Source organism: Canis lupus, chromosome X, assembly GCF_048164855.1.
Source record: "Canis lupus baileyi chromosome X, mCanLup2.hap1, whole genome shotgun sequence".
In the NCBI taxonomy this organism is placed as follows: domain Eukaryota; kingdom Metazoa; phylum Chordata; class Mammalia; order Carnivora; family Canidae; genus Canis; species Canis lupus.
In genome coordinates, this window is record NC_132876.1 from 113,228,558 (window position 1) to 113,255,489 (window position 26,932).

At 43.6% G+C, this 26,932-nt stretch overlaps 1 protein-coding gene across 3 annotated transcripts in view; it reads left to right on the forward strand.

Moving 5' to 3' along the window:
• The window catches only part of LOC140628679 (collectrin-like), a 43,316-nt gene extending 25,412 nt beyond the window's left edge, over window positions 1–17,904 (forward strand). The window contains exons 4-6 of one of the 3 annotated variants that reach the window (XR_012026689.1): window positions 9,443–9,500; window positions 11,675–11,848; window positions 16,372–17,904. Coding sequence is in view for 2 of the 3 variants with exons in the window: in XM_072818108.1 (XP_072674209.1) it covers window positions 1,012–1,231 (220 nt within the window). In the remaining variant the exon portion in view is untranslated. Of the gene's footprint in view, window positions 1–936; window positions 1,839–9,442; window positions 9,501–11,674; window positions 11,849–16,371 lie in introns of those variants that run through there. The other 2 variants (XM_072818108.1, XM_072818110.1) reach the window with 2 other exon arrangements.
• The last annotated feature ends 9,028 nt before the right edge of the window (window positions 17,905–26,932 follow it).

A 26,932-nucleotide genomic window follows, 5' to 3' on the forward strand; every position in this document is an offset into this window, starting at 1 on the left:
CTTGTTCCTCTCCCTCTGCTCCTGCCCTTGCTTGTGCTCTCTCTCTCTCAAATAAATAGATAAAATTTTAAAAATAAAAAAATTCCTATCAGAGCCAAACCATCTTCCTCTAGTTGCTGTATCCTCAAAGCTTTGAAATTTGACTGCATTATGAAACAGCAAGTGCAGCTGAAACACTATTAAAAGAAAGATTAATGCCCGACCCTACAGGATTGCTTCAAAAGAAATCAACAGCCTTATTCAACCTACAATATTTAAACGTTTCCTCACCCAAAATAAAGCCACTGGGAAAAGCATATGATAATTTTTTTAAGATTTTATTTATTTATTCATGAGAGACACAGAGAGAGGCAGAGACATAGGCAGAAGGAGAAGCAGGCTCCCTGTGGGGAGCCTGATGTGGGACTCGATCCCAGGGCCCTGGGATCACGACCTGAGTCAAAGGCAGGTACTCAACCACTGAGCCACCCAGGCACCCCAGCATATGACAATCTGATACAAAATGAGACAGAAATAAAGAAAAGGAAGCAATTTATGCAGGAGCAACAATTAATATTACTTTGAAATAAAGGGATTTATTTGATGAGAAAAATAGTATTTACATAGAAAAGTGGATAATATTTCAGTGAGGGATCAACATTTGTTCAATTCCCATGTTGATTTGCCAGAAACACTAAAGTCCAAGATCCATTGGCTTATCAAAAGTAGTAAAGATGCTTATCTTGAGAGAAGCAGATTCTCCCCATGGAAATTAAATAGGAGTTAAAGACACAATTCTTTGATGGATAACCACTCAAAATGTATTTCTATTTTTAATGTAATATTTAAAATTAAATTAGGGGAGAAGTTGTAAAATATATATATTTGTTATTTCCTTACATGCTCCCTATACTTCCCTACAAATTATTCCTCATCCATGATTCATGACCTTTCTAGCATCAGCATCCCCCCCAGCCTCCCAAGTGAGACGACGACTCAAGTATGTGGCTAACTTTGCCTTCTCCCTTGAAGAGGAGTCTGTCTCCAGGTCCTGATGCTTTTTATGGAAAACAAGATGGAGTCAGTCAAGTCAAGCAGGGGCCTGTGTCAAGCAATGATGGGAGCAGTTAAGGGCAGTGCAGCGACCAGACAGCACCGAGACCAGCACCAGCTGACAACACCCCAGAACCAATACCAAGCAGAAGCAGAGGAGGTCTGCAGGGGCCCAGAACTGGTGATTAAATCCCTTTAGCAAGAGAGGACTTCTGCAGCAACATCAGACTCCTGAGAATGACCCCTCTGTGTCTGAGCAATCGGAAAAGGCAGCCACTGCCAAGGGCTGTGCCCGATGTGTCCCCCAACAGAACTGAGCCCCTCCACCGGACCCATCGACGCCCCAGCTCAGGGGTGCGCCCACAGCCCGACTTCGTGTTTGGCCCAGGAATTTCCTGCTCCCACCCCTCCTGTGGTTTACTGTGTGGCTTGTCTTCTGTCCTGCTCTGCGCACGTGTAAGAAGCCAAGCTAGCCACGTGGTGGGGTGTCCTGGAGTGTGGACTCCTCACCCGCTTCACAATCACGTTACCCTTGCTCGGTGACCGACACCATGGAAAGAGACCGCCCGCAGGTGCACCTTCCGAGTGTGCTCAGGACACCTTTATTTTAGAAATGCCTTTTAAAAACATGCTTTCTCTCTACTTCAATTGTTACAGGTTTCATTTAAGCTCCCACCATCTCATGCTTGGATTAATCTGACCTCGTGGACCGGCACTACTGACTGGGTTAATCTCAAAAAATAAAGCAATTTACTATTTAAATGAAACCATGCAAATAAATAAATAAATGAAACCATGCTGTGCCACACTGTCGCGTAAAAATAACCAGTACTGATGAACCTATCTCCCATCTACCCCCCAAGCTTCAATGATCATCATTCTTCTTCCTGTCTCTCCCTAAAATACACAGTCTGCATTCCGGCCACTTCGTTTTTGGCCATTTTCTGAACATCTGCTTTTGCACATGATTTTCCCTCAGTCTCCAATGCTCTTCTGATTAATCCTCTTGACAAACTCCGACACATCCTTCAATACTCGAGATAAATGTCCCCAGATAAAGGAAATTCTCAACTTTTAATATTTGTGGGCCCTGCTCCTGGGCGCCCAGGGAAGCTCTCCTTTAACATTTACCAAGGTCAAAATGACTCAGCAAACCCTCAGAGTATGAGCTCTCTTTCTGCCCTGAGCACACAATGTATATCTGCTTTGTTAAATAAAATAGCCAAAAGGGTGCATTCTGAGCACAACAGATAAGAGGAAGCAAGAACTTCCCTGGTCCTCTCCTGGTTATTAAAGTCATACAGCTCTGCATATACTAGAAATTTAAAGGCTGCAACCTGGGATCCCTGGGTGGCGCAGCGGTTTAGCGCCTGCCTTTGGCCCAGGGCGCGATCCTGGAGACCCAGGATCAAATCCCACGTCAGGCTCCCGGTGCATGGAGCCTGCTTCTCCCTCTGCCTGTGTCTCTGCCTCTCTCTCTCTCACTGTGTGCCTATCATAAATAAATAAAAAAAAAAATTTAAAGGCTGCAACCTCCTGAAACATCGATCATTTGTAACTTTTTAAAAATGTTATAACTTACATATATAAAATGTATATAACCCTTCATCAAATGATCCTTTAGAGAAGCACTATCCTCTTTGTGAAGGTGGTGTTTCCTGGGCAGCTGTCCTCACTTGGGCTGGAATAAAACTCCTTTTTTTTTTTTTTTTTTTAAAGAAATTCTAAAAGGTTCATTCTGCATTGACACCTCTCCTTGGGTGAAATCATAGACTCCTCTGGGCAATCTACATCATCCCCTCCTCTGTGGTGCCACAGCACTTTTAAAAACCCTTTCTCAATCACACTTGCTTTATAACTCTAATTTCATGCATGCATCTCTCACTAGACTTTGAATGCTGGGAGGTCAAGAATCTACTTAGCATTCCTGGCACCTGCTGCAATGCCTGGTACATGGCTGGCACGCAGTCAATACAGAATGAATAAATAAATCACTAATTGACAAAATACATACATGTTATTAGCTGACTAAAAATGTAAAGTGTCTTTTTCTTGTTTGACTCTGCTTTTGCTCTGCATTGCAATCTTATCATTTAAAATCTGGCTAAACAGTATTACTATTTAATATAGGAGCTATTTGTAATGTCAACAAGCAGAGGAAGGTTAGCACACATTCAACACGCACAGAAAACAAATTTCAAATGAAAGTAATTCAAATGAACAATAAATATATATGTAAAATTTCAAAAAAATAAATTCAAATATAAAATTTTAAATAAAAATTTAAACATAGAATCTATCTATATTTACCTACCTATCCATCTATAAATAGAAAATACCACTCATACCAGAAGGAAACATGCACGAAAATGAAAAGGGACATGGTTCATACACTCAAAAAACTCTAATGGTGATGCAGCAATTTCACTTTGGGGTATATATCAATGGAAAGAACATTTTGGAAGATATTTTGTACACTCAATGTTCATAGCAGCATTGTTCACAATAGCCAAAAGGTGGCTACAACTCAAGTATACATAGATAGTGAATGGATAAACGAAATGTGGTCCATCCATGCAATGGAATATTATTCAATCTTTAAAAGGAAGGAAATTCTGGGGCACCTGGGTGGCTCAGTGGTTGAGCGTCTGCCTTTGGCTCAGGTTGTGATCCTGGGGTCCTGGGATTGAGTCCCACCATCAGGCTCCCTACAGGGAGCCTGCTTCTCCTCTGCCTATGTCTCTGTCTGTCTCTCCGTGTCTCTCATGAATAAATAAATTTTAAAAAATCTTAAAAAATAAAAGAAGGAAATTCTGACACCTGCTATAACACAGGTGAACCCTGTTGACATTATGCTCAGTGAAATCAGCCTGTCATAAAAAGGCAAATACTGTGTAATTCCACTTATGTGAGGTATCCAGTAGTCAAATACAGAGACAGAAAGTAAAACGGTGAAACGGTCACAGCCAGAAGCTGAGGGAAGGGGAAAAAGGGGAATTATTGTTTAAGTAATAGGGTTTCGTTTTGGAAAATGGAAAGTAATAGAGACAAATGGCAGTGCTGGTTGCATGACAGCGTGACTGTACTTAACACCACTGAACTGAATGCTTGCAAATGGTTAAGATGATAAATTCCACGTTCTGTGTATTTTACCACACTGAAGAACGAAAAGCTAAGTGCAATGCATCCCATGCCACTGCTCAAAGAGGTCCACGTTCCTATGGAGGCGGTGTGGTGTGGCCTGTGCTGATGCTGACCCGAAACTGTCCCTTCAACTCCAGACAAGACCACCGTCTGGCTCTCACCTGATTTACCTGTAGAATCTTCAAATTCCATGAGGAAAGAGTACCTGTTATTCCAGACATGGAGGCAGGTGGTCAGGTCGTAAGAGATGGTGAGCGTTTTTTTTTTTTTTTTTTTTAAGATTTTATTTATTTATTCATGAGAGACACACAGAGAGAGGCAGAGACACAGGCAGAGGGAGAAGCAGGCTCCATTATAGGGAGCCCAACGTGGGACTCAATCCTGGGTCTCCAGGATCAGTGAGCGGTTTTAAGGCAGGATCAAAGACGCTGTCCCTCCACTGGATGTTGATGGGCGACTGGTGCTTGCCCACCAGGACCAGGTCCATGCTCTCCCAGAGCAGGTGCACTAGGAGAAAAGCACATCGGGGCTTATGGTCAAGACGTCCGCTATACGGGATCACACAGCGGGCAATGCCAGTCGTGGGGGCTGCCGAGGATGATGGAATCGAAGCCTGAGGGATCAGCCACGTGGGGGCCGATGGCATGGACCAAGGCCGCTCAGGGAGCACTGGGCACAGGGGCAGCCTGCTGCGTCGTCAGCGCAGGCAGCTCGGCCCACCCCCTCGGCTCACCTAAACCAAGCGCTGCCGGGCGTCATGCCAACAGTAGGACGTGCCAACAGTAGGATGCGTGCAGATGAGCACCATGGGGAAGGAGCGTGGTCTCCAATGAGGCTCTTTTCTTTCCCAATAATTTTCTGAGCCCCACCCACCAAACCAGGTTTACATGCAAATACAGAGCCATGCAATTTTCCCTCGTGGATTTCTTTTCAACAAAGGCCATGGGGGAAGAGGAGGAAGAAGTTTTGGAAAGCAAGTGTTCACCGAAGCACTCTATGTTTTTCATTGCTTGGCTAGGAGAAATAAAGGCTTGCGTGGCATGCGTCTGTAATTTAGCTTGCAATTTTGAAGATTTCTGGATTTATCCAATTATTGTATTATATTATTATAGGCTTCCGACTGAGATGAGGGCAACACTCTAGGGTTTTGGAAAAATGAAGGAAGGTACTGATGAATCGGGGGGGGGGGGGAAGGAGTGATTTCTTCTTAGTTTGACATATGCTTACCTTAGGAATAACACTGCCACTCATTTTACCACCAAAAAAAAAAAAAAAAAAGTCTTTTAGGGGGTTGGGGGTGAACAGCAAAGCATTACAATCTGGAACAAGCAAGCTATGGTAAAACCACAGACAAGTCCAGAGAGCAAAGGAGAGGGCTGCTCCTTTACAGAGTGAAGGAGGAAGGTAGGAAGGCCTTTAGAAACAAAAAGTCCACTGGAGGAATCTGGGAGCTGGAAATATAGTGGCTTCTTCTTTTTTTTTTTTTTTTTAAGATTTTATTTATTTATGTTGGAGAGGATGTGGAGAAAGGGGAACCCTCCTGCACTGTTGGTGGGAATGTGAACTGGTGCAGCCACTCTGGAAAACTATGTGGAGGTTCCTCAAAGAGTTAAAAATAGATCTGCCCTATAACCCAGCAATTGCACTGCTGGGGATTTACCCCAAAGATACAGATGCAGTGAAACACCGGGACACCTGCACCCCGATGTTTATAGCAACAATGTCCACAATAGCCAAACTGTGGAAGGAGCCTCGGTGTCCATCGAAAGATGAATGGATAAAGAAGCTGTGGTCTATATACACAATGGAATATTCCTCAGCCATTAGAAACGACAAATACCCACCATTTGCTTCGACGTGGATGGAACTGGAGGGTATTATGCTGAGTGAAATAAGTCAATTGGAGAAGGACAAACATTATATGGTCTCATTCATTTGGGGAATATAAAAAATAGTGAAAGGGAATAAAGGGGAAAGGAGAAAAAATGAGTGGGAAATATCAGAAAGGGAGACAGAATATGAAAGACTCCTAACTCTGGGAAACGAACTAGGGGTGGTGGAAGGGGAGGTGGGCGGGGGGTGGGGGTGACTGGGTGACGGGCACTGAGGTGGGCACTTGACGGGATGAGCACTGGGTGTTATTCTATATGTTGGCAAATTGAGCTCCAATAAAAAATAAATTTATAAAAAAAAGATTTTATTTATTTATTCATGAGAGACACGGGGGCGGGGGGGCAAAGACACAGGCAGAGGGAGAAGCAGGCTCCATGCAGGGAGCCCAACATGGGACTCGATCTCGACATGGGACTCGATCTCGGGACTCCAGGATCACGCCCTGCGCCAATGGCAGGCGCTAAACCGCTAAGCCACCCAGGGATCCCCCTGGCTTCTCATTCACGGCCTGAGTTGTAACTGTTTCTCACTGGCTGAGCTCTTGCTGGGGAAGAAGGGGCAGTCTTCCTTCCTCAGGCTGAGACAGTGGATTAGTAGCTGAAGTACTGTCCTCGTGCAAGGTTTACTTCTTCCTGTTGGGTCTGCAACTGACTAGGAGACCTCCTGACTCCACTACAGGTTAAGGTGTACACACGGAATTGTCCTGATTTTCCTACAGAGGGTCAAGCACCGGGTCTTCATAGTAAGCCCTGGATAAATCTCAGTGGATTACCTGTAATGCACATAGAGCTGTTGAGACATCCATGCATGATGGATAGAACTACATGCGTAATTTGGGGTGCCCCTGTTCTCTGCCCCTTAGGAGCACCACAGATGGGCAAAACCAAGACCAACAGGAAAACCAGAAGAAATATGCTTCGAGATAAATCACTACCAACGACACTCTGTACCTCACTCCACTGCTAAGGAGAGTAAGAATCTGAGAAAGTGATAAGGCAGCTGCTACTCAGCCAACCCACTCTGTATGGCAGGTTCACAGAGACCCCTTTTTTCATAAAAAACAAAAAACAAACAAACAAAAAAAACCCCACCCAAAACCCAGAAACTTGCCTCTAGTTTACCTTTACAAAGGAGGGATTTGTTTTGCTTGGGTAGCTGCTAAAATCTAAAATTCAAAATCCTAGCCGTATGGGTTTTTTTTTTTTTGGGGGGGGGGGGAGGGTAGGGCAAAAATGAGATAGAGAGGGCTCTCCTGACAGTAGACCAGTGGTTCTCAACAGAAGGGAGCAACGCTGCCCCCAGAAGACATTTGGCACTATCTAGAGATAGTTTTGATTGTCACAACTGGAAGAGTGCTGCTGACATCTAGTGGATAAACGCCAGGCATGCAGCTAAACATCTTAAAATGCACAGAATTACAGGACCCCAAACATCAATGAAGTTGAGAAACCATGGTCTCTGCAAACTTAGGGCATTTTTTTTTTTTAACGATTTATTTCCATCTTTGCCCTCCATCTTGTCGCCTGACCTGTCACGGGCTATGTGTTATGGATCCCTTGGAAATTAATATTCATACCTTAGAAGAGCCAAGGCCAGAATGTGAGGTTTGCTTCAGCCTCTCACGAATCTGTCAGAGATGACACAGTCTCTTTCCCTTCCCTGACACACAGATGGTGTCACAAGGTTAAATGTTAGCTGTAAAATTAGGTGTGTGCCAACCCTTTGAAATGCATGTGAATCCTCTGCCCTCACTACAGTGCCCCCTGGGAGTCTCCTCACTCTATAAAATCTGTGGACCAAGGTCCAGACTTTGCAAATAGCTAGCTGTGTCTCGCTGGATTGTCACCAGCTTGATACCTTGCAGTAAGTTACTCTGAATAAAACTCTGTGTAAACTGTACAGAGTGGCTTGCTTTGTATTCTGGTCTCGAAGTGCCTTCTCAGGTTGGGGGAAGCTTTACTATCCCTCTCCCACCTTCTAACACAAGTAAACAGCCCCGATTGAGTTTTCAAGGTGCCTGGCACAAAGAGACCTTGCAACTCCATCCCCTGTAAGACACTCAGACTGTGGCTGAGGGTTTGAGAATTCACTCTTCAAAACCAATTCACGAGGGTCTCCTGTAAAGACTAGGCAAGAAGGAAACTAACAAGCAGATCCCCAAGATGATCTCTCCTTTCGCTTTGACTTGTCCCTCACACTGCATTCAGGAAATGCCCAGAAATGCCTATTCTCACCCAGGCAAACACTGGCCCCCCCCAAACTGGGCCTATTCCTTTGTTGCTCTGTTAGGACTGTAATGCTCCTATCAATTTATGCCCTTTGGTTTATAAGTTCAGCAGCTTCTGGAAGGTTTTCTCGCCCCCATCACTTCCTCCTTTGGGAATCCAGACCCCATCCCCCCATCCCCCCCTTGGTGGCTGTCACCTTAGCAAAGCCAGCCTTTCCCAAGGGGTTTGTTTTGCAAGATAAACTGTTGTGAGAGATACATTCACATTTTTGTTCTTTCCTCCTGTGGGAGCTAAGGGCAGGCCACCCCAAAATGTGCCACCTTGGCATATTATTTCAAACCACAGTTACTTAAGAAACAGCCAGTGCAAGAACACTTGGAACCCCCCTTTGCCTCCAAAAAGCAGGAAATAAATCTCCCCTGTGGAAGGTACCTTTCCCACACCAGGAGGTAAAGAGACAAACCTTATCACCAGAGACAGGAAATTCAGAGCTGAGAAGATTGTATAGACAACCTTTGCTCCTTTTACTAATTTACTACTCCAGCCCAAATTCTGTTTAGAATTCCTTACTAATTGAAGATCCTCAATAATACGTTTTCTTTGTCCTGCCAATTCCCCACAGAGTTATTGTTTCTTTGTCAAAACAGTATAAATACTGTCCACTTTGGTCATTTCTTTGTTTGTTTTTTAAAGATTTTATTTATTTATTCATGAAAGACCACACACACACATATACAGAGAGGTAGAGACACAGGCAGAGGGAGAAGCAGACTCCATGCCAGGAGTCCGATGCGGGACTCAATCCCGGGACTCCAGGATCATGCCCTGAGCCGAAGGCAGGCGCCAAACCGCTGAGCCACCCAGGGACCTGGTCATTTCTTTGGATGACAATTTTACTACTGGGTCTCTGTGTGCATGTAATTAAACTTTGGGTTTTTTTTTCTCTTGTTGATCTCTCTCATGTCAATTTAATTTAGTCCAGTGAAAACTTTGAAGAGTAAAAGAAAAATTTCCTCTCCAATACTCCCATCATCTTCCTCCACATTAACAAAATACAGATTGAAATTTACAGTTGCTTACACTTTTCCTCAAAATAGGAAGAGGATTGAGTGTTCTGATTAATAGTGTCTTCATTTCATTTTCAGGTTCTTCTCTCATGGAGGAAAATAAACAGGAATGGTGATCTTATCAACCATGGTTTCAGTAAGCAGAGCTACACTGTCGTTAGGAAGGTGTCATTAATATACTGCTAATGAGTAACAAAATCCTTGTCGGTTCCATAGTGAAAATGTGCTTGGTTCTAGTTCTTATTAATAGGAGTAGTCCTGGTTTTGATTTATTTTGTGTTTGTATCACCCTATGTCTCCAGCCTCAAGATTGTCCCTCTTTCAACTCTTGAAACGTAGAAAGAGCACATTCCTGCCTTAGCCCCTCAATTCCTGTTCCTCCTCCTCAGAAATTAATTTCCACTCATTCAGCTCAGGGCTGGCTCCTATTATTGGCTTATCACCTCTTCAGTAAAAGTGTCACCTCCTCACCTTTTTGATTATCCTATTATATGAACCCCTCTCTTTTTTTAAGTCATAACATTCTGATCTTTTCCTTCAAAACATTTATTACACAGGTGTAATTATCATATGCATGCATGCTTATTATCTGCCTCTCCCAGTGTTGTATCAACCCCAAGAAGAAATGAAGTGGTTTTTTTTTTTTAATCAATGCTTGTTCACTAAACATGTAAGATAAAGAGCATTGTTGAGAAGGTTCCAGTCTTCTATCATCTTTATTCCTCTTACCCTAATGATCACATTACATTTTCTTTAAGGATCTTTCATGCTAAAAAAAAAAAAAAAAAAGGATCTTTCATGCTTATCTCTTCCTTGCCTTGTCCATGACCAGCAGCCCAGGTCAGGCCCCTACACTCTAGACTTCATACCATGTCCTTTGGTCTCAATACCCTCTACTAGGTTTTACCATCGGACCATTTTCCTAAATTACCACCTTTATCATATTGTTCCTGTTTTTTTTTTAAGATTTATTTATTTATTTATTTATTTATGAGAGACAATGAGAGAGAGAGAGAGAGAGAGAAGAGAGAGAGAGAGGCAGAGACACAAGCAGAGGGAGAAGTAGGCTCTTCGCAGAAGCCTGATGTGGGACTCGATCCCAGATCCCAGGATCATGACCTGAGTCAAAGGCAGCCACCCAACCACTGAGCCACCCAGATGTCCCATGCTATTCCTATTTTAAAGTCTGTATGTCAAATCCTAATTTGTGTCCAGTGCCAAGGTTTTCCTCTGAGGAACCCATCTTAGCCACCTAAATTTCCTTTCTCTTCATTCTTCCCAAACTCTGGTCTTGCCATGCTATTCCCCTTGGTCATTCAAAATGAGATATGCTATAAATGTAAAATACCCATTGGGCTTTGAAGACTTAGTACAAAATAAAGAATGTAAACTATTTTGATGATTTTTATATCAATTATACGTTAAAGTGATAATATTTTGGATATACTAAGTTAAATATATCAGTAAAATTAATTTTGTCTGTATACTATATTTCATCTATATATTTCCTGTATAGAATTTCATAATTGAACACATTTATTTGTTTTTCCTTCAGTTTTACTGACATACTATTTGTTCCTTTTTAAATATGGTTATTGGAAAATATAGAATCGCCCATATGGCTCGTATTGGTGGCTCACATTATTTATCTATTGGACAACCTCACTGGCTTTTTCTCCTGTGTCTTGCCCTGTTACTGTCCTTTTTCTTGAGATGTGCGATTTCCTCATGTAATTTAAGATCCCTAGTAGGCCTAGCTAGGGCTGGGCACAGTGATAGGATTCACAGGGACAGCTTCCTCCCACAGGATATTGCTAAGAAAGATCACAAATTGTCTTCTCAGAGCATGAGAGCTATAAAAGACATTCTGATGCTGAGCCCAGGCAAGTGCAGCATACACATGCAGTTCTCAGCACAGGAGACTAAAGCCCACAGTTCCTGAGGCTCAGTGTTATAACACTCCTTATAGCTGCTGACACCCCTGAGGCCATTAACATAATTTCAAGGGGCTCTTAACCAGTCCATTGTTTCTCAGGATTATTCAAAAGTTAATAGAAGACAACACAGTCGGGGTATCCCAGCTTGTTTTATCTAGGGATTAATAAAACTTTCTGTTAAGACATTGTAAAACAAGCTTTTTAATACTGTTGTCCAGGCTTTGTGTTCATCAAGGTTTAATAGGAGAAATAATAGAACATTTTACTAATACAGTTATGATACAGACCAGTCCTATCAAATAGAACTTTCTCTGATGATGGAAAGTTTCTTTTTTTTTTTTTTTTAAAGATTTTATTTATTTATTCATGATAGTCACACAGAGAGAGACAGAGAGAGGCAGAGACACAGGCAGAGGGAGAAGCAGGCTCCATGCAGGGAGCCCGACGTGGGATTCGATCCCGGGTCTCCAGGATCACGCCCGGGGCCAAAGGCAGGCGCCAAACCGCTGCGCCACCCAGGGATCCCCTGATGGAAAGTTTCAATATGGTAAGTGCTAGCAATATGTGGCCATAAATTATAATAAATTTACATTTACATGAAAATACACACATGGGTCCCGTGGCTAGATTTTATATAGTGCCATTCTATTCCATGTTATTCTAAAAAAATGTTTCTTTTCCTTCTAAAAGTAAGGAGATCATGAAGAATCACTGGAATAACAACAAATCTGTACCATTTCCATTCTAGTTGATACTCTTTATGTTTCATTAAATTAAAAATTAACATTATTAAATTTATTTTCCTATGCTTGAAGACCTCTAACATTTTTTTCCTGTGACAATGAAACTAAATTTCACTAGATGATATACTAAGTGAAATTGATTTTATCTGCATATTGGGTAATAGATGCAGGACTGTCAATGTTTACTGTCTGCTACTTGAGATAACAGCGAACAGCAATCTGAGTTGACAGACAACGATTCCCTGGGAGGTGGGGAGCAGAGTGTGAAGGTGAAGCGCAGACATAGACAGGCTCTAGTGAAATGCTGCTTTCTGAATTTGCCATATCTTCCTCTTTCCTTTACTCCTCATTCTGCTTACCCCCATTTTAAAAATGGCCAAATATCTGAGGGAGGCACTGAGTCGATAATGATGATAAAGACGGTGATGATGATAATCATAGTACCAGAAGTAACCTGCCAACACAGTCCTCACTGTGTGGCAGGTACTAGCAAAGGGCTTTCCATGTTATCCTTTCTAACCCTCAGCGATCTTGGGTTGTTCTTGGTCGCAAGTGTGCAATGGGCCTTCTGGTTACTTCCTATTACGGCCCTGAAAGGAACAAAGGAGGGCTCTGGGCAGAACCCTTTATATCCAGCAACAGTGGGCTGTTAAGTTGCCAGACACAATACATATTGTCCTTACAACTGAAAGGCAGAAGGTCTGGGATTTAGGAACAGGACATACTCAGTGGCTCAGGGCAGCAGAAACCATAAAATTCCCCCCAGTGAAAACAGGGAGGAGGGCTGGTGCATCATTCCAAAAAGTAAAATCAAATCATGATTGTCACATGCTTTTTCTTAGTAACTTACAAATAAGAACATTTCAGGCAGCCTGGATGGCTCAGCGGTTTAGCGCCACCTTCAGCCCAGGGCCTGATCCTGGAGACTCAGGATCCAGTCCCATGTCAGGCTCCCTGCATGGAGCCAGCTTCTCCCTCTGCCTGTGTCTCTGCCTCTCTCTCTCTATCTCTCATGAATATATACATAAAATCTTAAAAATAAATAAATAAATAAATAAATAAATAAATAAATAAATAAATAAATAAGAACATTTCATCTGAGGTGGGAAATCAATCAAGGGAAGCCTCCACAACTCCCAAGCCACTACTTTTTGGGTCTGTCAATACTAAAAGAAGCAAACTATTTTGAAGTCATTAGCATATTGAATTTTATAGCTTCAAATTTCATCTCTTTGTAAATAAAAACAAAAATCAAGAAAAACTCCCACACAAACACAAAATATTAGTAACTAGACAAATACTATCATTTTTTTTCCCTCAATTTAAGCTTCAGACCGCAAATGTAAATGTTGGGAATAAGCCATTAGAGTAATATGTGAGTCTACTGGTAGGAAGCCACCCCTAGCAACCAGAAACGTATGACTCCAGTCAGTTTATTCTAATGAGAACAGAGTCAATGTTGGAGAAAACAAAATAAACCTAAAATAAAAATATATTTATGAAGCAGCTTTAAGGCCATGAACTTAACCAGATTAGCATTACTAATGAATTCATTTTCTTATGCGTAATATAGGGTTAAAGAAAAGAAATCTAAGGAGGAAAAGTTAAGAACCTGAAATTTTGAAGCAAGCCAACATTTGAAACTCTGTTAACTCATGGAGAAAAGTGGGAAATATATAAAATATTCCTAGCCTTTTCTTTAACTCCTCTCTCCACTAACACATACGCTATCCTCCTCCTACAATCTCGTTGGTTCTTTACCAGGGTTATTTTGTTCCTCAGTGGATATTTAGAATGTCATTTAACACCTACAGTGCACACTGCACCCACAACAACACAGAATGACCCATCCCCCATGTCAGTAGAACCTCGGTGGACAATCCCTGCACCACAGGGACACAGCAGGGAACCGGTATTTCAGGAGGGGGATGAGATACAAGAGGTTTCAGGAAAGACCATCTGCTGCCTTGATTAATATGCTGTGTTTATGGCAGAGCCCATTTGGGTAAGCTGGTCAACCAGAATGAACTCTGCAATTTGTGACTTGAGAAAGAATATTTCAGATTGTGAAGCTACTGACCTGCTTACAAACATTAACATGCAACTTCCAGAACATTAAGACTCTCAGAAATAATTCGCAGTCTGTGGATCAATGTTTGTAAGAAGACTGTTGCTAACAAGAACAATACAGAACAGGGGCAGCCCCGGTGGCGCAGTGGTTTGGCGCCGCCTGCAGCCCAGGGCGTGATCCTGGAGACCCCGGATCAAGTCCCATGTCGGGCTCCCTGCATGGAGCCTGCTTCTCCCTCTGCCTGTGTCTCTGTCTCTGCCTCTCTCTCTCTCTCTGTCTCTATGAATAAATAAATTAAAAAAAATCTTTAAAAAAAAAATACAGAACAGGTTCCAAGCTATTTGAAACTGGAATACGTCTCATCCTATTTCTGCATGACATCATTTTCACATGGTAAACTTTGTCAAGAAAACGACTTTCCACATCTTTTAATGGTAATCATTTTGCAATAGATGTGTATCAAATCAGCACATTGCACACCTTCGACTCACATGAGGTTATGTGGCAATTATATGCCAATAAACCTGGGGAAAAAGAATTTTCCACGTTTATTTTAGAAGACAAATAGAGAAACAAATAGTTATTCTCATGGTTCTGAAGGTACACAATCCCACTCTGGAACGCCACTGACACTATACAGATAAACACAGGACACATGACTATCATGCAACAGCAAGCCTCTCACTCTCTTTTCAAAGATTTATTTGAGGGCAGCCCAGGTGGCTCAGCAGTTTAGCACTGCCTTCAGCCCTGGGCGTGATCCTGGAGACCCAGGATCGAGTCTCACATCAGGCTCCCTGCATGGAGCCTGCTTCTCTCTCTGCCTGTGTCTCTGCCTCTCTCTCTCTCTGTATCTCTCATGAATAAATAAATAATTTTTTTTAAAAAAACAAAAATTTATTTGAGAGAGTGAGTGAGTGACCATGGATGAACAGAGAAGGGGGGATGAAGGGGCAAAGGGAGAAGGAGAGAGAATCTCAAGCAGACTCCAAGCTGAGCCTGGAGCTTGAGGTGGGGCTCAATCTCACGACCCTGAGATCATGACTTGAGCTGAAACCAAGTCGGACACTTAATGGACTATATCACTCAGGTGCCCCAACCTCTCACTCTCTTTAAGGCAGCAGTGTACTCACAGGCTTGGTTCCAGGTTTCGTTACGTGCAGCTGCAGGGCCTTCCTGGCATGAACGTGGGGATCTGGAATCTTCTCCAAAGTGACTTGCATGGAGAGGCTTGAAGAATGGCCCTCAGGCTACTCATCACTGCCATGTTTAGCTTGAAATCTTGATTGGGCCCCAAATAACTTGCAGGAACCTAATAACCTAGAAGCAGGAGGACAGAAGAGGAAAAGCTGTAAACAACTGAGACTGGCCATCAAGTGGAAACCTCTAAGCAGGACAACATTCAGACTATGAGTACACACGGTTGGGGGAGGGAGGAGGGCGGGCTGAGGGGGGAATGAGTCGGTAATCTACTCCTCTTCCTGAAACTCACTGGTCAACTCCAGGAGGATAGTCTCTTTAGCTGTGATGTCCACTTCCCACTCCTGCCTACACAGCAGCCACATGGACTGTTTCTTCCCTCTCCCGAAGCTCCCTCCAGCCTAAGGGCTTGTGCAGATGCTCCTCCTTCCCTGGACCACTTGTCCTCCATCTGCACCTGGTTAGTTCCTCCTCTCTCCTCAGGTGTTCCGCTCCAGCATCACTTCCTAGAACCTCCCCTGACCACGGGCTCAGCCCAGCGCCCTCTTCACCTCCCTCACGGTGCTTCTTGCAGTTGAACACCTCCTCAGGAACGTACATTGTGACGCCACCTCCCCAGCACCCCAGCCCCGTGGCAGTAAGGGCCGTGTCTGTCTCGGTCGCAGCCGCATCTCTTGGGGACACAGGGCCTGGCACATGATGGCCGCTCAGTGACCTGGGCACACTTCCTCGGTGATGGAGATGTGCATCCCGATTTCAAGGACTGCAAACTGTGAAGTGGTGGCCAGCATGTTCTTGGACAGTAGGAAGGGCTCTCCCTAGAGGCCACCATCACCCAGTTGTGGGGTTACTTATACTTCTGAAACACTTTTAAATGCTTGCCGTTTCAGACGAGGGCCTCGCATCCCCACCTCTCAGACGTGAAGGACCCCCAAAGTTCTCCCCGACCTGCAGGGGGAACACACCCAAAGATGAACCTAAGTTGGTCTCACAGGGATGGAAATTCTGCTGTAAATGCTTGTACTTCTGCGCTGATTGCTATTTCCTTTGTTCCAGGAACCATGCTGGGGGCTGGGATGCAAAGCAGAACAAGGCACGAACTGGACCCTCCACGTGTGCAATTCATTTCTCCCCCTTGGAGCCTCCTGAAATGCACATCATATGGCAAGGAAAACCATCCAGGACTCCTCAGGTTCTGCCTGTGGCCTACCAGAGACCTCTCAACTGTCTGGCTGTGGTGGCAGGCAAGCGGGGGCCCAAAGTCACATAACTGAAATTGAGGATGCACTGAACACACATGTCATTTACAGATCGGAACTTTTTTCTGCATATCATCTTTCTGAGAAAAGCGTAAGGTACAAAAAAAGCACATTATGATCCCCAGCAATGCTGAGCAAGGCAGAAAAGTTGATTTCATCCTCCTCTCTTCATGTATCTCACTGTTAATTGACTGTGAACCTGCTCTTCTCCCCTGTTTTGCTGCCTCAAACTTGCCAGTTCCAATCTAGAGGAAAGAGGGCTATACCCAAGCGCAAGGAGAAAGGAAAAAAAAAAAAACAACACACCTGAGCTGTGTCCACTGAAAGCAGGAAGCAGAGTTACTTCCTATTATGGCCCTGAAAGGAACAAAGGAGGGCTCCGGACAGAACCCTTTATGACCAGCAACAAGCCATGTGTCGGGACTATTGCAAAGTAAAGGGTGATAAACAGCTAGCCTTGCAACCTGGTTCCACGCACTCTATGGTATACATCACTTTGCCAATGAACACACTGAAGTATGTTAGCCAGTTGGGCTGCTCTACCAAAATGCCATAGACTGAGTGGCTTAAACAACAGACAGTTACTTATTTTGCACAGTTCTAAGGGCTGGAAATCCAAGATCAACGTTCAGGCCAATTGGTTCCCGGGGAGAACCCACTTCATAGCTTGCTAGACAGCTACCTTCTCACCGAGTCCTTACATGATACACAGCAAGCTCTGGACTCTCCCTTTTCTTTAAGGACACTTATCCTATCATGTAGCACGATGACCTGATAACCCTAATTATGGTCACAAAGCCTCCGTCTCCTGGCACCATTCGATTGGGTGTTAGCGCTTCAACAAGTGGAGATTCCTTTAACCATCCTTCATTCAATCCATCATTCTTTTATCTTTTCATTCACCAGGTCATCAATCAAACGTCTATTAAATACCAGACACTGTTCTAGGATCATTAGAGGAATAAAACAAAGGCTCTACTCTTGTGGAACTTACATTCCAGTAGGGGGAGCAGACAATAAATAGCAACGTAATACATACGTAAGTCAGCCATATAGACAATTAAATTACGTTCAAGGAAAAGTAGAGCAGGATAGAGTAAATTTGGAAGTGCCACTGGGAAAGGAGTGTTGCATTTAAAATAAACTGCTCAGGGACGGCTGGGTGGCTCAGTGGTTGAGTTTCTGCCTTTGGCTCGGTGTGATTCCAGCGTCCGGGATCCAGTCCTGCATCGGGCTCTCCACAGGGAACCTGCTTCTCCCTCTGCCTGTGTTTCTGCCTGTCTCTTTCATGAATAAATAAAATCTTTAAAAATAAATAAAATAAAGTCAACTGCTCAAAGGAGGCTTTATTGAAAATTGAGCTAAAGATTTAAGAAATGAAGGATTTAGTAATAAGGCTATCAGCAGGAAGGATACTCCAGGAAGAGGGAATTGCCTGTGCAAAGACTGAAGTGGGGACGTGTCTGGCAAATACAAAGGGATAGTAAGGTGGCCAGCATGGCAGGAATAGTGTACTAGGAGGAGGGTAGTAGGAGATAAGGTGGAGAGGTAATGCATGCCAGATTGTATAGATTTCTAGGCCACTGTAAAGGTTTTTTTCTCTAACTCAGGGTTTCTCAATCTTGACATTATTGACATTTGACCAGGTAACTCCGTGTTGAGGCTGTCCTATACACTGTAGGATGTCGAGCAGCATCCCTGGAGGGAATGAAAAGGGAAGTAGTTGTTGAAGAAGGCCCCGTGACTTTATGGCTGGATGATGCTGGTGGTAGAATGAGGATGACTGCCTGAAGAGGAACAAGCTGGCAAAAGGAGCAAGTGGGAAAGAAAGATGAGTCTTCCTGCTAATTCTATGGATTTGAGGTCCAAGGGGACAGCAAGAGGAAAAATCTAGGAGAGTTGCCAGGGCAGCTCTGGTGCTCAGCAGAGAGCGTGAGGCTAGAGAGAGATTTTCATTCCCCAAATAGTCAAGAATAGTGCAGCTCTTTACTAAGACCCAGAAAGGAGGGTGGGTGTGGTGAACTTTGGTTCATTGTCAACTCCAAAGCAGGCTGAGAACAATGACAGTTCTCAGGGACCTGCAGGGGCAGGTTGTGGGGCAGCTTTTCTCACCAGAAATATTGGACTTCTCTCCATATTGCGGTAAGACTTTTAAATAGAGTGGAGATGGCCAGATTAGCAGTAAAGGACGAAGGGAAAGCAGAAAGTAATGTGGCTTTCAGTGGCTGACAGAAAATTAATTCCACCCAAATTAGTGGAATTCTTCGCTATCGTCCTGCATTTCTCAAGCTTTCGCAGCAAAATTAAATGAGAAGGAATTACACTGATAATAAAGAGTTTCCAACAACAACAACAAAGAGTTTCCAACAGCTTCAGCACAGTAGCTTTTAACTCATGCTACAAAAAAAGCAGAGCCACCAACAACGTTCATGTTTTGTGGGTTCTTTCCCTCCAGATCTGGGGCAGGGCAAAAAGGAAAAGGAGACAACTGAGTAGAGAAAACTCAGATATGCCCACCTGACAGAGCTAAGCTGATCCCCTGCCCTGGTGTGGCTGTGACTCTGCCCATAGCTTTTGGCATGGCCAAGGGGGGGAGAGCAAAGATGCAGATGTGAGTGAGTCCCAGGCTGCTGCGCCTGGGTTTCTGGAACTGCAACCCCCCACCTCCCAAAGTGTCTGGGACAGCTGATCTACCGTTAAATGGACAAGCTCCCAAGGGGATGTAGCTGCTTGGCGACCTTCACAGTGGAGTAACAGGGTCAGAGTAGGGAAAAAGCGATCTCCTGCTTCCTCCTCCCCGCTCTACAGAGAAGCCCGGCGGGGACTGCAGCCATCCTCGCGGAACCGCCAGCCTGTTGCAGCTTCAGGGCCCATCGCAGAGCATGGTCGTGAGGGGAAGAGGGCGGTCCTCTCTAATACGGCCACGCGTGCCCCCTACTCCTTATGCTGTAATCGCCGCCGGATCTTACCCGAAAGTTTCCCTGACCGCGGACCCCTCCGCTCTGCACCGAGGAGACTCATGCGCGCGGCCATCTTGGCTACGTCCGGTTACGATTCGCCACGCCCCTCACGCCGGGTACGTCATCTCGCTTAATTACGTCATGCCACGTCCCCGTCGCCCCGGCCCAGGTCTCAGACAAAGCAGTTTAAGTCCTTGGGCTCGCTCACCGCGTCGGAGCCAGAATCTGCTCTCCATGCACCCACAGCCTGGGTCTGCACCCGTTCTCTGCCCTGGCTACACCGCTACTGCTGTTGCTCCGGGCCTGAAGTTGCGGCCGCGCGCTTGCGCACTAACTTGGCCCCGCCTCTGCCTTCTGCCTGGACCCACCCCCGCTTCGAGCTGGCGCTACTCCGGGGCCCCGCCTCTCCACGGGTCTTCTCCACATCCTTGTTATCCCCGGGATCAAGCTCATTCCTCTGAACCCCTTGTGCCCACGTTCCTCCTTTCCAGTCTGGCAATTCCTCTGCCCTTTGCTCGAGCTCACCTCTTCCGCAGTCTCGGCCAACTCTGTCAGGCCCTTACAAGCGGTCATGCCCCCCCCCTTTCACGCACTAAGTCCACCTTTTTCAGGTTACGCCCCTGGGCCATGCCTAGGCCACGCCCTTCCCGACTGGGCCGTCGCAGACGCTCTTTCCCACGGTGTCCAGGCCCCGCCCCTCACGCCGGGTCACGTTCCTTCCCTGCTTTCCACGGGCCTACGTCATGGCCAATCCCAGCGCCCCGCGGCACGACGCGAAGATCCACATTGGCCGCGCCCCCGCAGCGTCTGCGCATTTGTGGCGATCAGTCGCGGCCGCTCCCTGGGTTCTCAGGACCTCCGGGTTTGCGTCGGCTACGACCGGGCCGCGCCTCCTGCTCTCCCTCTGCTGGCGGAGCTCGGCCCCGAGAAGCTGCTCAAGAGCGGGCGGGGCCCTTGTGTTTCCGGAGAAAACCGACCACGCCTTCGAGCTAGACGTCAGTGGCGTTTATAGTGAAACAGACCTTTGTATCTGTGATCTTCGTCTAAAAATAGACTTTGTTCATATTTCTCCCAGCTCCAAACCACAACTTCACGAGCAGAAACCGAATAGGTAACAACTAGGCACTGACTGGAACTGTGTTCCTACCAGGCTTCAACCAGCCTTAAATGCTAGGCATAAGCACACCCTACCTCCTGACATTTCCTTCAGGTGACTTTTTCTAAGCACCTGCTGCCCTCATGCTAGCTAGAGTCTGTCCAGACAGCACAACACTTAGACCCGTGTTTGCAGATCCCTGCCCTAGGATTAATCTTCTTTACTCCCTCCGTTTATAAGCCTGTGTCCACAAGAAAAATTGGAAAAGGTTACCACTTTTTTTTCTGTCCAGAAGTCTCTAAATAGGGCACTTCGGGAGGCAGGGCACTTACCATTAGCCATTCAGTTATTCAATTTTTAAAAAGATTTTATTTATTCATGAGAGACAGAGAAAGGCAGAGATAAGCTGAGGGAGAAGAAGGCTCCTCGCAGGGAGCCAGAAGCGGGACTCGATCCCCAGAATCCGGAATCATGCCCTGAGCCAAAGACTGATGCTCAACAGCTGAGCCACCCAGGTGTCCCCAGTTATTCATTCGTTTAAATCGTATTTATGGAGTACTAAATTCCAGTGACAACACAAACCTCAAGAACTTACAGGCTGAAGTTTTCCAACTTGGGTTTGGATGAGACAAGAATTGAGAAAGTTAAGGTGTGGTAAGGGGGTTGGAATAAGTGGACAAGGCCTTGGTAAGTGCTGCTTTCTTTTTGTAATTGAGGTATAACATTATATTAGTTTCAATTATACAGCGTAATGAGTTAGTATTTGTGTATATTGTGAAATGATCACAGTAAGTCTAGTTAGCATCCATCACAATCATAGTTTAAAATTTTTTTCCTGTGATGAGAACTTTTTAAGATTTACTCTTGACAAATTTCAAATATACAGTACAGTATTATTAATTATAGTTACCATTCTATACTTTACATCCCATGCATGATTTACTTATCTTATAACTGGAAGTTTGTACCTTTTGACCCCCTTTACCCATTTTGCTCACCCAACTCCCTGCCTTTGGCAACCAATAATTTGTTACAAGTTCAGTTTTCTGTTTTTGTTTGTTTTTCAGATTTCACATGTTAGTGAGATCTTACCGTATTTGTCTGACTTATTTCACGTAGCATAATGCCCTCCAGGTCCCTCAGGTTTTGTTTTTTCTGTTTTAAAGATTTTATTTATTTATTCATGACACACACACACACACACACACACACACACACACACACAGAGAGGGGGGGAGGCAGAGACACAGGCAGAGGGAGAAGCAGGCTCCATGCAGGGAGCCCGACGTGGGACTCGATCCCAAGTCTCCAGGATCAGGCCCTGGGCTGCAGGCGGCGCTAAACCGCTGAGCCACCTGGGCTGCCCTTGGTTTTGTTTTTTTAAGAAGCAGGTTTTCTTGATTTTCCAAGGGAAATCCTGATTCCTCATCATGATGGCACTAGGAATTAACTCGGAGACAAATGCCAAAAAGATTTTTATGTAGATCCCCTAAATGTAAACTGTTGCCCAGCATCACAAAGTATTGAATCAATTCTATGAACCGTCCCAACTTTTTTGTTCATTTGACATCACAGGCCCTCAGTGGTATGGCTTTATTCAGGGCAACATTTAGATCATTATTCCCCATGATGGCGAGTAAGTTTCAATTTGTCACCTGACTAAATAACTGTTAGGAAGCTTTATGGCTGAGTACACAATCAAAAGGAACAAGTTCTGTAGTAGATTAACAACGTCTGTCGTGGGCAGGATGCTTGAGTGGCTGCAACAACCTATCTGTCATCTTTGACTTGTGATAGAAGTATTGCATCCATATCTTTTAGGCAGTCCTCATAAACAACATTTCTTACTATAAGCTATTCACGATTTTCAGACAGTAAAAGGGTCAGGATCATTGTTGCTGGTCAGAATTTAAGGGCAGAAATTTTGACATGTTGGTTAATTCATATGCTTTGTATATCAATTAGAATGAGGATAGCTCAAGATTCTGTTATGAGAATGAGAGCATCTAACCTGAAAGGTACATGGCCCAATGGTCCCTCCACCTTTCTATATAGGTTGGCAAAGGAAGTACCCATAGTGAGGGCTAAATGTGACTAGGTGGCACTAACTGGAAACCAAATGGAAGGTGGAAAATAGAAGGTGGAAAATACTACTCCATAGAGCATGGCTGTAATAATTTTGGAAAAAATTATAACGTGCCTAAACCATGAGAAAACTCTTAATATGCCACCCAAGCAACATTGGAAAGAGTTAGATCTAGGAAGAAATATCAATAAGATCTTGCTTTTACTACCTGAGACTATTTATTTGTTTATTAAGATTTTATTTATTTCATGAGAGAGACAGAGAGGCAGAGACATAGGCAGAGGGAGAAGCAGGCTCCCCATGGGGAGCCTGATGTGGAACTCGATCCCAGGACCCCAGGATCATGACTGAGCCACCCAGGTGCCCCCTGAGACTGATTTTAATGCATTGATCTTCATGCATAAGATGAGACACACAAACCCACATGCGTTCCATTTAAGAAACTGTCCTTTAAATTCTTAAGAATATAAAGTAGGCAGAATTACACTCACTCAGCTTGTCTAAATTAATCTTTATTTCTAAACAGTAGTGATTAACTTTCTCTGAACTAGAAAAATGTTACCCTGTGAATAAAAAGACTAAGTTCATAATGGTTATGGCTGTTGATTAACCTACAAAATTTGATGAGCCTTCCAAATACTGTAGCTTCAGATTTCTTTTCATCTTAAGAAGGGCATAGGTATGGAAGTGGAGATACAAATATTCCAAAGCCAACTGTTCCTTGTTTAGCAGATACTAGAAGTTGTTTTTCTCTGACTAGGAAAGAAAACAATTTGCAGTGTACCTCATGATTTTTTACATCTGCATTCTTGAGCTTCTTCAAATGTTAGTTTATGATTCAAATAAGTAAATTCAGTTCTGTTAAGTTATCAAATACAGCCCATGAGAAATGTAAAAAAAATTTTAAAGATTTTATTTATTCATGAAAGAGAGAGAGAGAGGCAGAGACACAGGCAGATGGAGAAGCAGGCTCCATGCAGGGAGCCCATTGCAGGACTCAATCCCGCGACTCCAAGATCATGCCCTGGGCTGAAGGCAGGTGCTAAACCACTGAGCCACCCAGGGATTCCTGAGAAATGCAAAATTAAACCAAATATAGTCCTTGCTCTCCAGAAACTTAAAATTTGTAGACACAGAAGTAAATCATGTTGACAATAGGTGCATGTACAGATGTGAACAAAATGCTATGGGAACTCAGGAGAGAGAATAAAAAGTTAGTGGATCAGACAAATGTAAAACAAATAACAAAAACAACAAAAGAAAGTTTTCTCAAAGGAGGTGATATTTGAGATAGACCTGGAACAATAAGACGTTTAAAGGTAAAAAATGAAAGTTCATCATATTGAACTGGAAACAGTGTGAAAGGAAACACACAAAGGACAGAGGTGGGATGAGTCTCACTTGCAGGGACTGGCAGGTCAGAGGGATGGAGGAGGGGCCATGAGTGTAGGTGCATCTGAAAAGCCAAATTGGATTCAGATCTTAGAGGCCAAAGAGTTTGAATTCCCTGACATAGGCCCTGGGGTGCTGAGAAGATTTCAAGTGGGAATGGCTTCAATGTAAATGACAGAAGAAGAAAGACAGTGGAAGGTAGAAACAGCATGCAATTAGAGTGAGTTTTACATGTGCCTATACTTACTAAGCATCAGCTGTTGGATTGGCAGCCCATATGTGCCCAGTGCTCCAGCAACCAGGCATTTATTCTCATTAGCCATCTTAGTAATAAGATAAATGAGTTTATTTTAATAATAATTTCAGAATATGGAACAAATGATGTTAACATAAGTATGTTTGATTTTTACATACACACACACACACACACACACACACACGATTCCCTTATAGCTTTTGTTTTTCCTTTTGTGAGTTACTTCCATTAAACTCTAATACAGGGATCCCTGGGTGGCGCAGTGGTTTGGCGCCTGCCTTTGGCCCAGGGCACGATCCTGGAGACCCAGGATCGAATCCCACGTCGGGCTCCCGGTGCATGGAGCCTGCTTCTCCCTCGGCCTGTGTCTCTGTCTCTCTCTGTCTCTCTCTGTGACTAACATAAAAAAAAAACAAAACAAAACTCTAATACAGGGAGAGAAAAGTTACCAGATGAAGGCTTAAATAATGTTTCTGAAATTTGCAAGATGTTTACCAATATCTCTGGCCTCTACTCACTAGATGTCAGTAACAACCCTCTCCAATTCATGACAACTGAAAATGTCTCCAGACATTACCAAAATGTCTTCTGGAGGAAAAAATACAGCTTTCCACCCCCCCAATTTTAAGAACCACAAAGTTAAAATATAATATTTTTCACTATAGACAAAAATATATCTTCCCAAGCATCTTAATGCTGACAATTTGAAAAGAATAAAATAATTTTCTTACCTCCTAATTATATTGAAAATTAGACTAATTACTACAAACGTCTTGACATGGTTTATTATATGGTTCATCAATTTTATTCCAATTTAAATGATAAAGGGCCATATTCCAAATTCTACAAATTCTATTGTGCAAAATTGAATGGAACCATTAGTTTGAAAAGTGCAAGCTTTTATGTTATAAAAAATTTGGGGGGGGTAACCTGGGTGGCTCAGTCGGTTAAGCATCTGCCTCCGTCAGCTCAGATCATGATCTCAGGGTCCTGGGATCCCTGTTCAGCAGGAAGTATGCTTCTCCATTTCCCCCTACTTATGTGTATTCTCTCTCTCTCAAATAAATAAATAAAATCTTTAAAAAAATTTATGGGTTCAGCTATTAGAGGATTTTTTATATTTTTATTATGTCACAGCTAAATACATTTCCCAAAATCCAGTAAAAATATACAGAGTAAAGTTACATTTGAAAAGATTTCACAGTTTACTGGTTTTAGATATTCCAGGTTTACAAAATACATATTTATGACAATGAAATGGAATAATCAGGGTCAAAATTTATTTTATTTTTTTTCAGGGTCAAAATTTAAAAGCAACATTGATTGATTGCAAGTAAATGGAGTATTCATATGCCCACATGCTTTTACAACTCTGATGAACTCTAAAAGGCATCTTGCGTGAATCAAAAGAGTGACACACGTGTTTTCTTTTTGTGTGATCTCATATTTAATTTACCCTCCAGGGCAGTAGATCAATAGTTATGTGCTGAGAAACTGCTTTTCAGTAGTGTTGTAGAGTATGAAAAAACACGGAGAAATCAATTTCTTTTTCCTGTCTCAGGAGACTCAGTGCCTTTTGTATTGCTCATGGCAACAGTAATCTCAACTTTTTATCTTTGTTCTCTAAACTCTGTTGGAAGTAAATAGTAACATGTTCAGAATGATTGAAACTGCTTTACTTGTCATCGTTACCACTGTTACTGATAAATTCTGAACCTCCTATATGTGAAATTGCAGAAATGAACATTGTATGAAGCAAGTTTGGTATGAAGTCTCTGGAGGTTTAATGCTTAAAATTCGGTGTGAAAATAAAGAGCAAGTTTGTGCAAGACTTTTAAAAGTGGAGGAAATCCCCAGTATGTTAAGAGGTAAGAAAAGTAGTATCTAGTTCTGTGTTCCACCTATCTTATAGAGCTATCAAGCTCTTTGATAAGTTTTAGCTGTTCTAAGTGACCCCATACCTTGCAAGAGTTTTCATATTTTTAAAAAGATTTTATTTATTTATTCATGAGAGGCACAGAGAGAGAGAGAGAGAGGCAGAGGCACAGGCAGAGGGAGAAGCAGGCTCCATGCAGGGAGCCTGACGTGGGACTCGATCCCGGGACTCCAGGATTATGCCCCGGGCGGAGGGCAGGCGCTAAACTGCTGAGCTCCCAGGGATCCCTGAGTTTTCATATTTTAAGTTGAGTCATTGACAGTGTCTTATTTTATTGTCACACTTTTTCTAGTCACCTGACAGGATTATAAAAGTTGATATTTTTCATCATTGTATTTTCAGCTGCTATTAATTTTGCTACTGTCAAATACTTTTCTTTTTTTTTTTAATTTTTATTTATTTATGATAGTCACAGAGAGAGAGAGAGAGAGGCAGAGACACAGGCAGAGGAAGAAGCAGGCTCCATGCACCGGGAGCCCGACGTGGGACTCGATCCCGGGTCTCCAGGATCGCGCCCTGGGCCAAAGGCAGGCGCCAAACCGCTGCGCCACCCAGGGATCCCTGTCAAATACTTTTCTAAGCAAACATTGGGATATAGGAAAATTGAAGTTATAATTACAGGCTACTTAGAA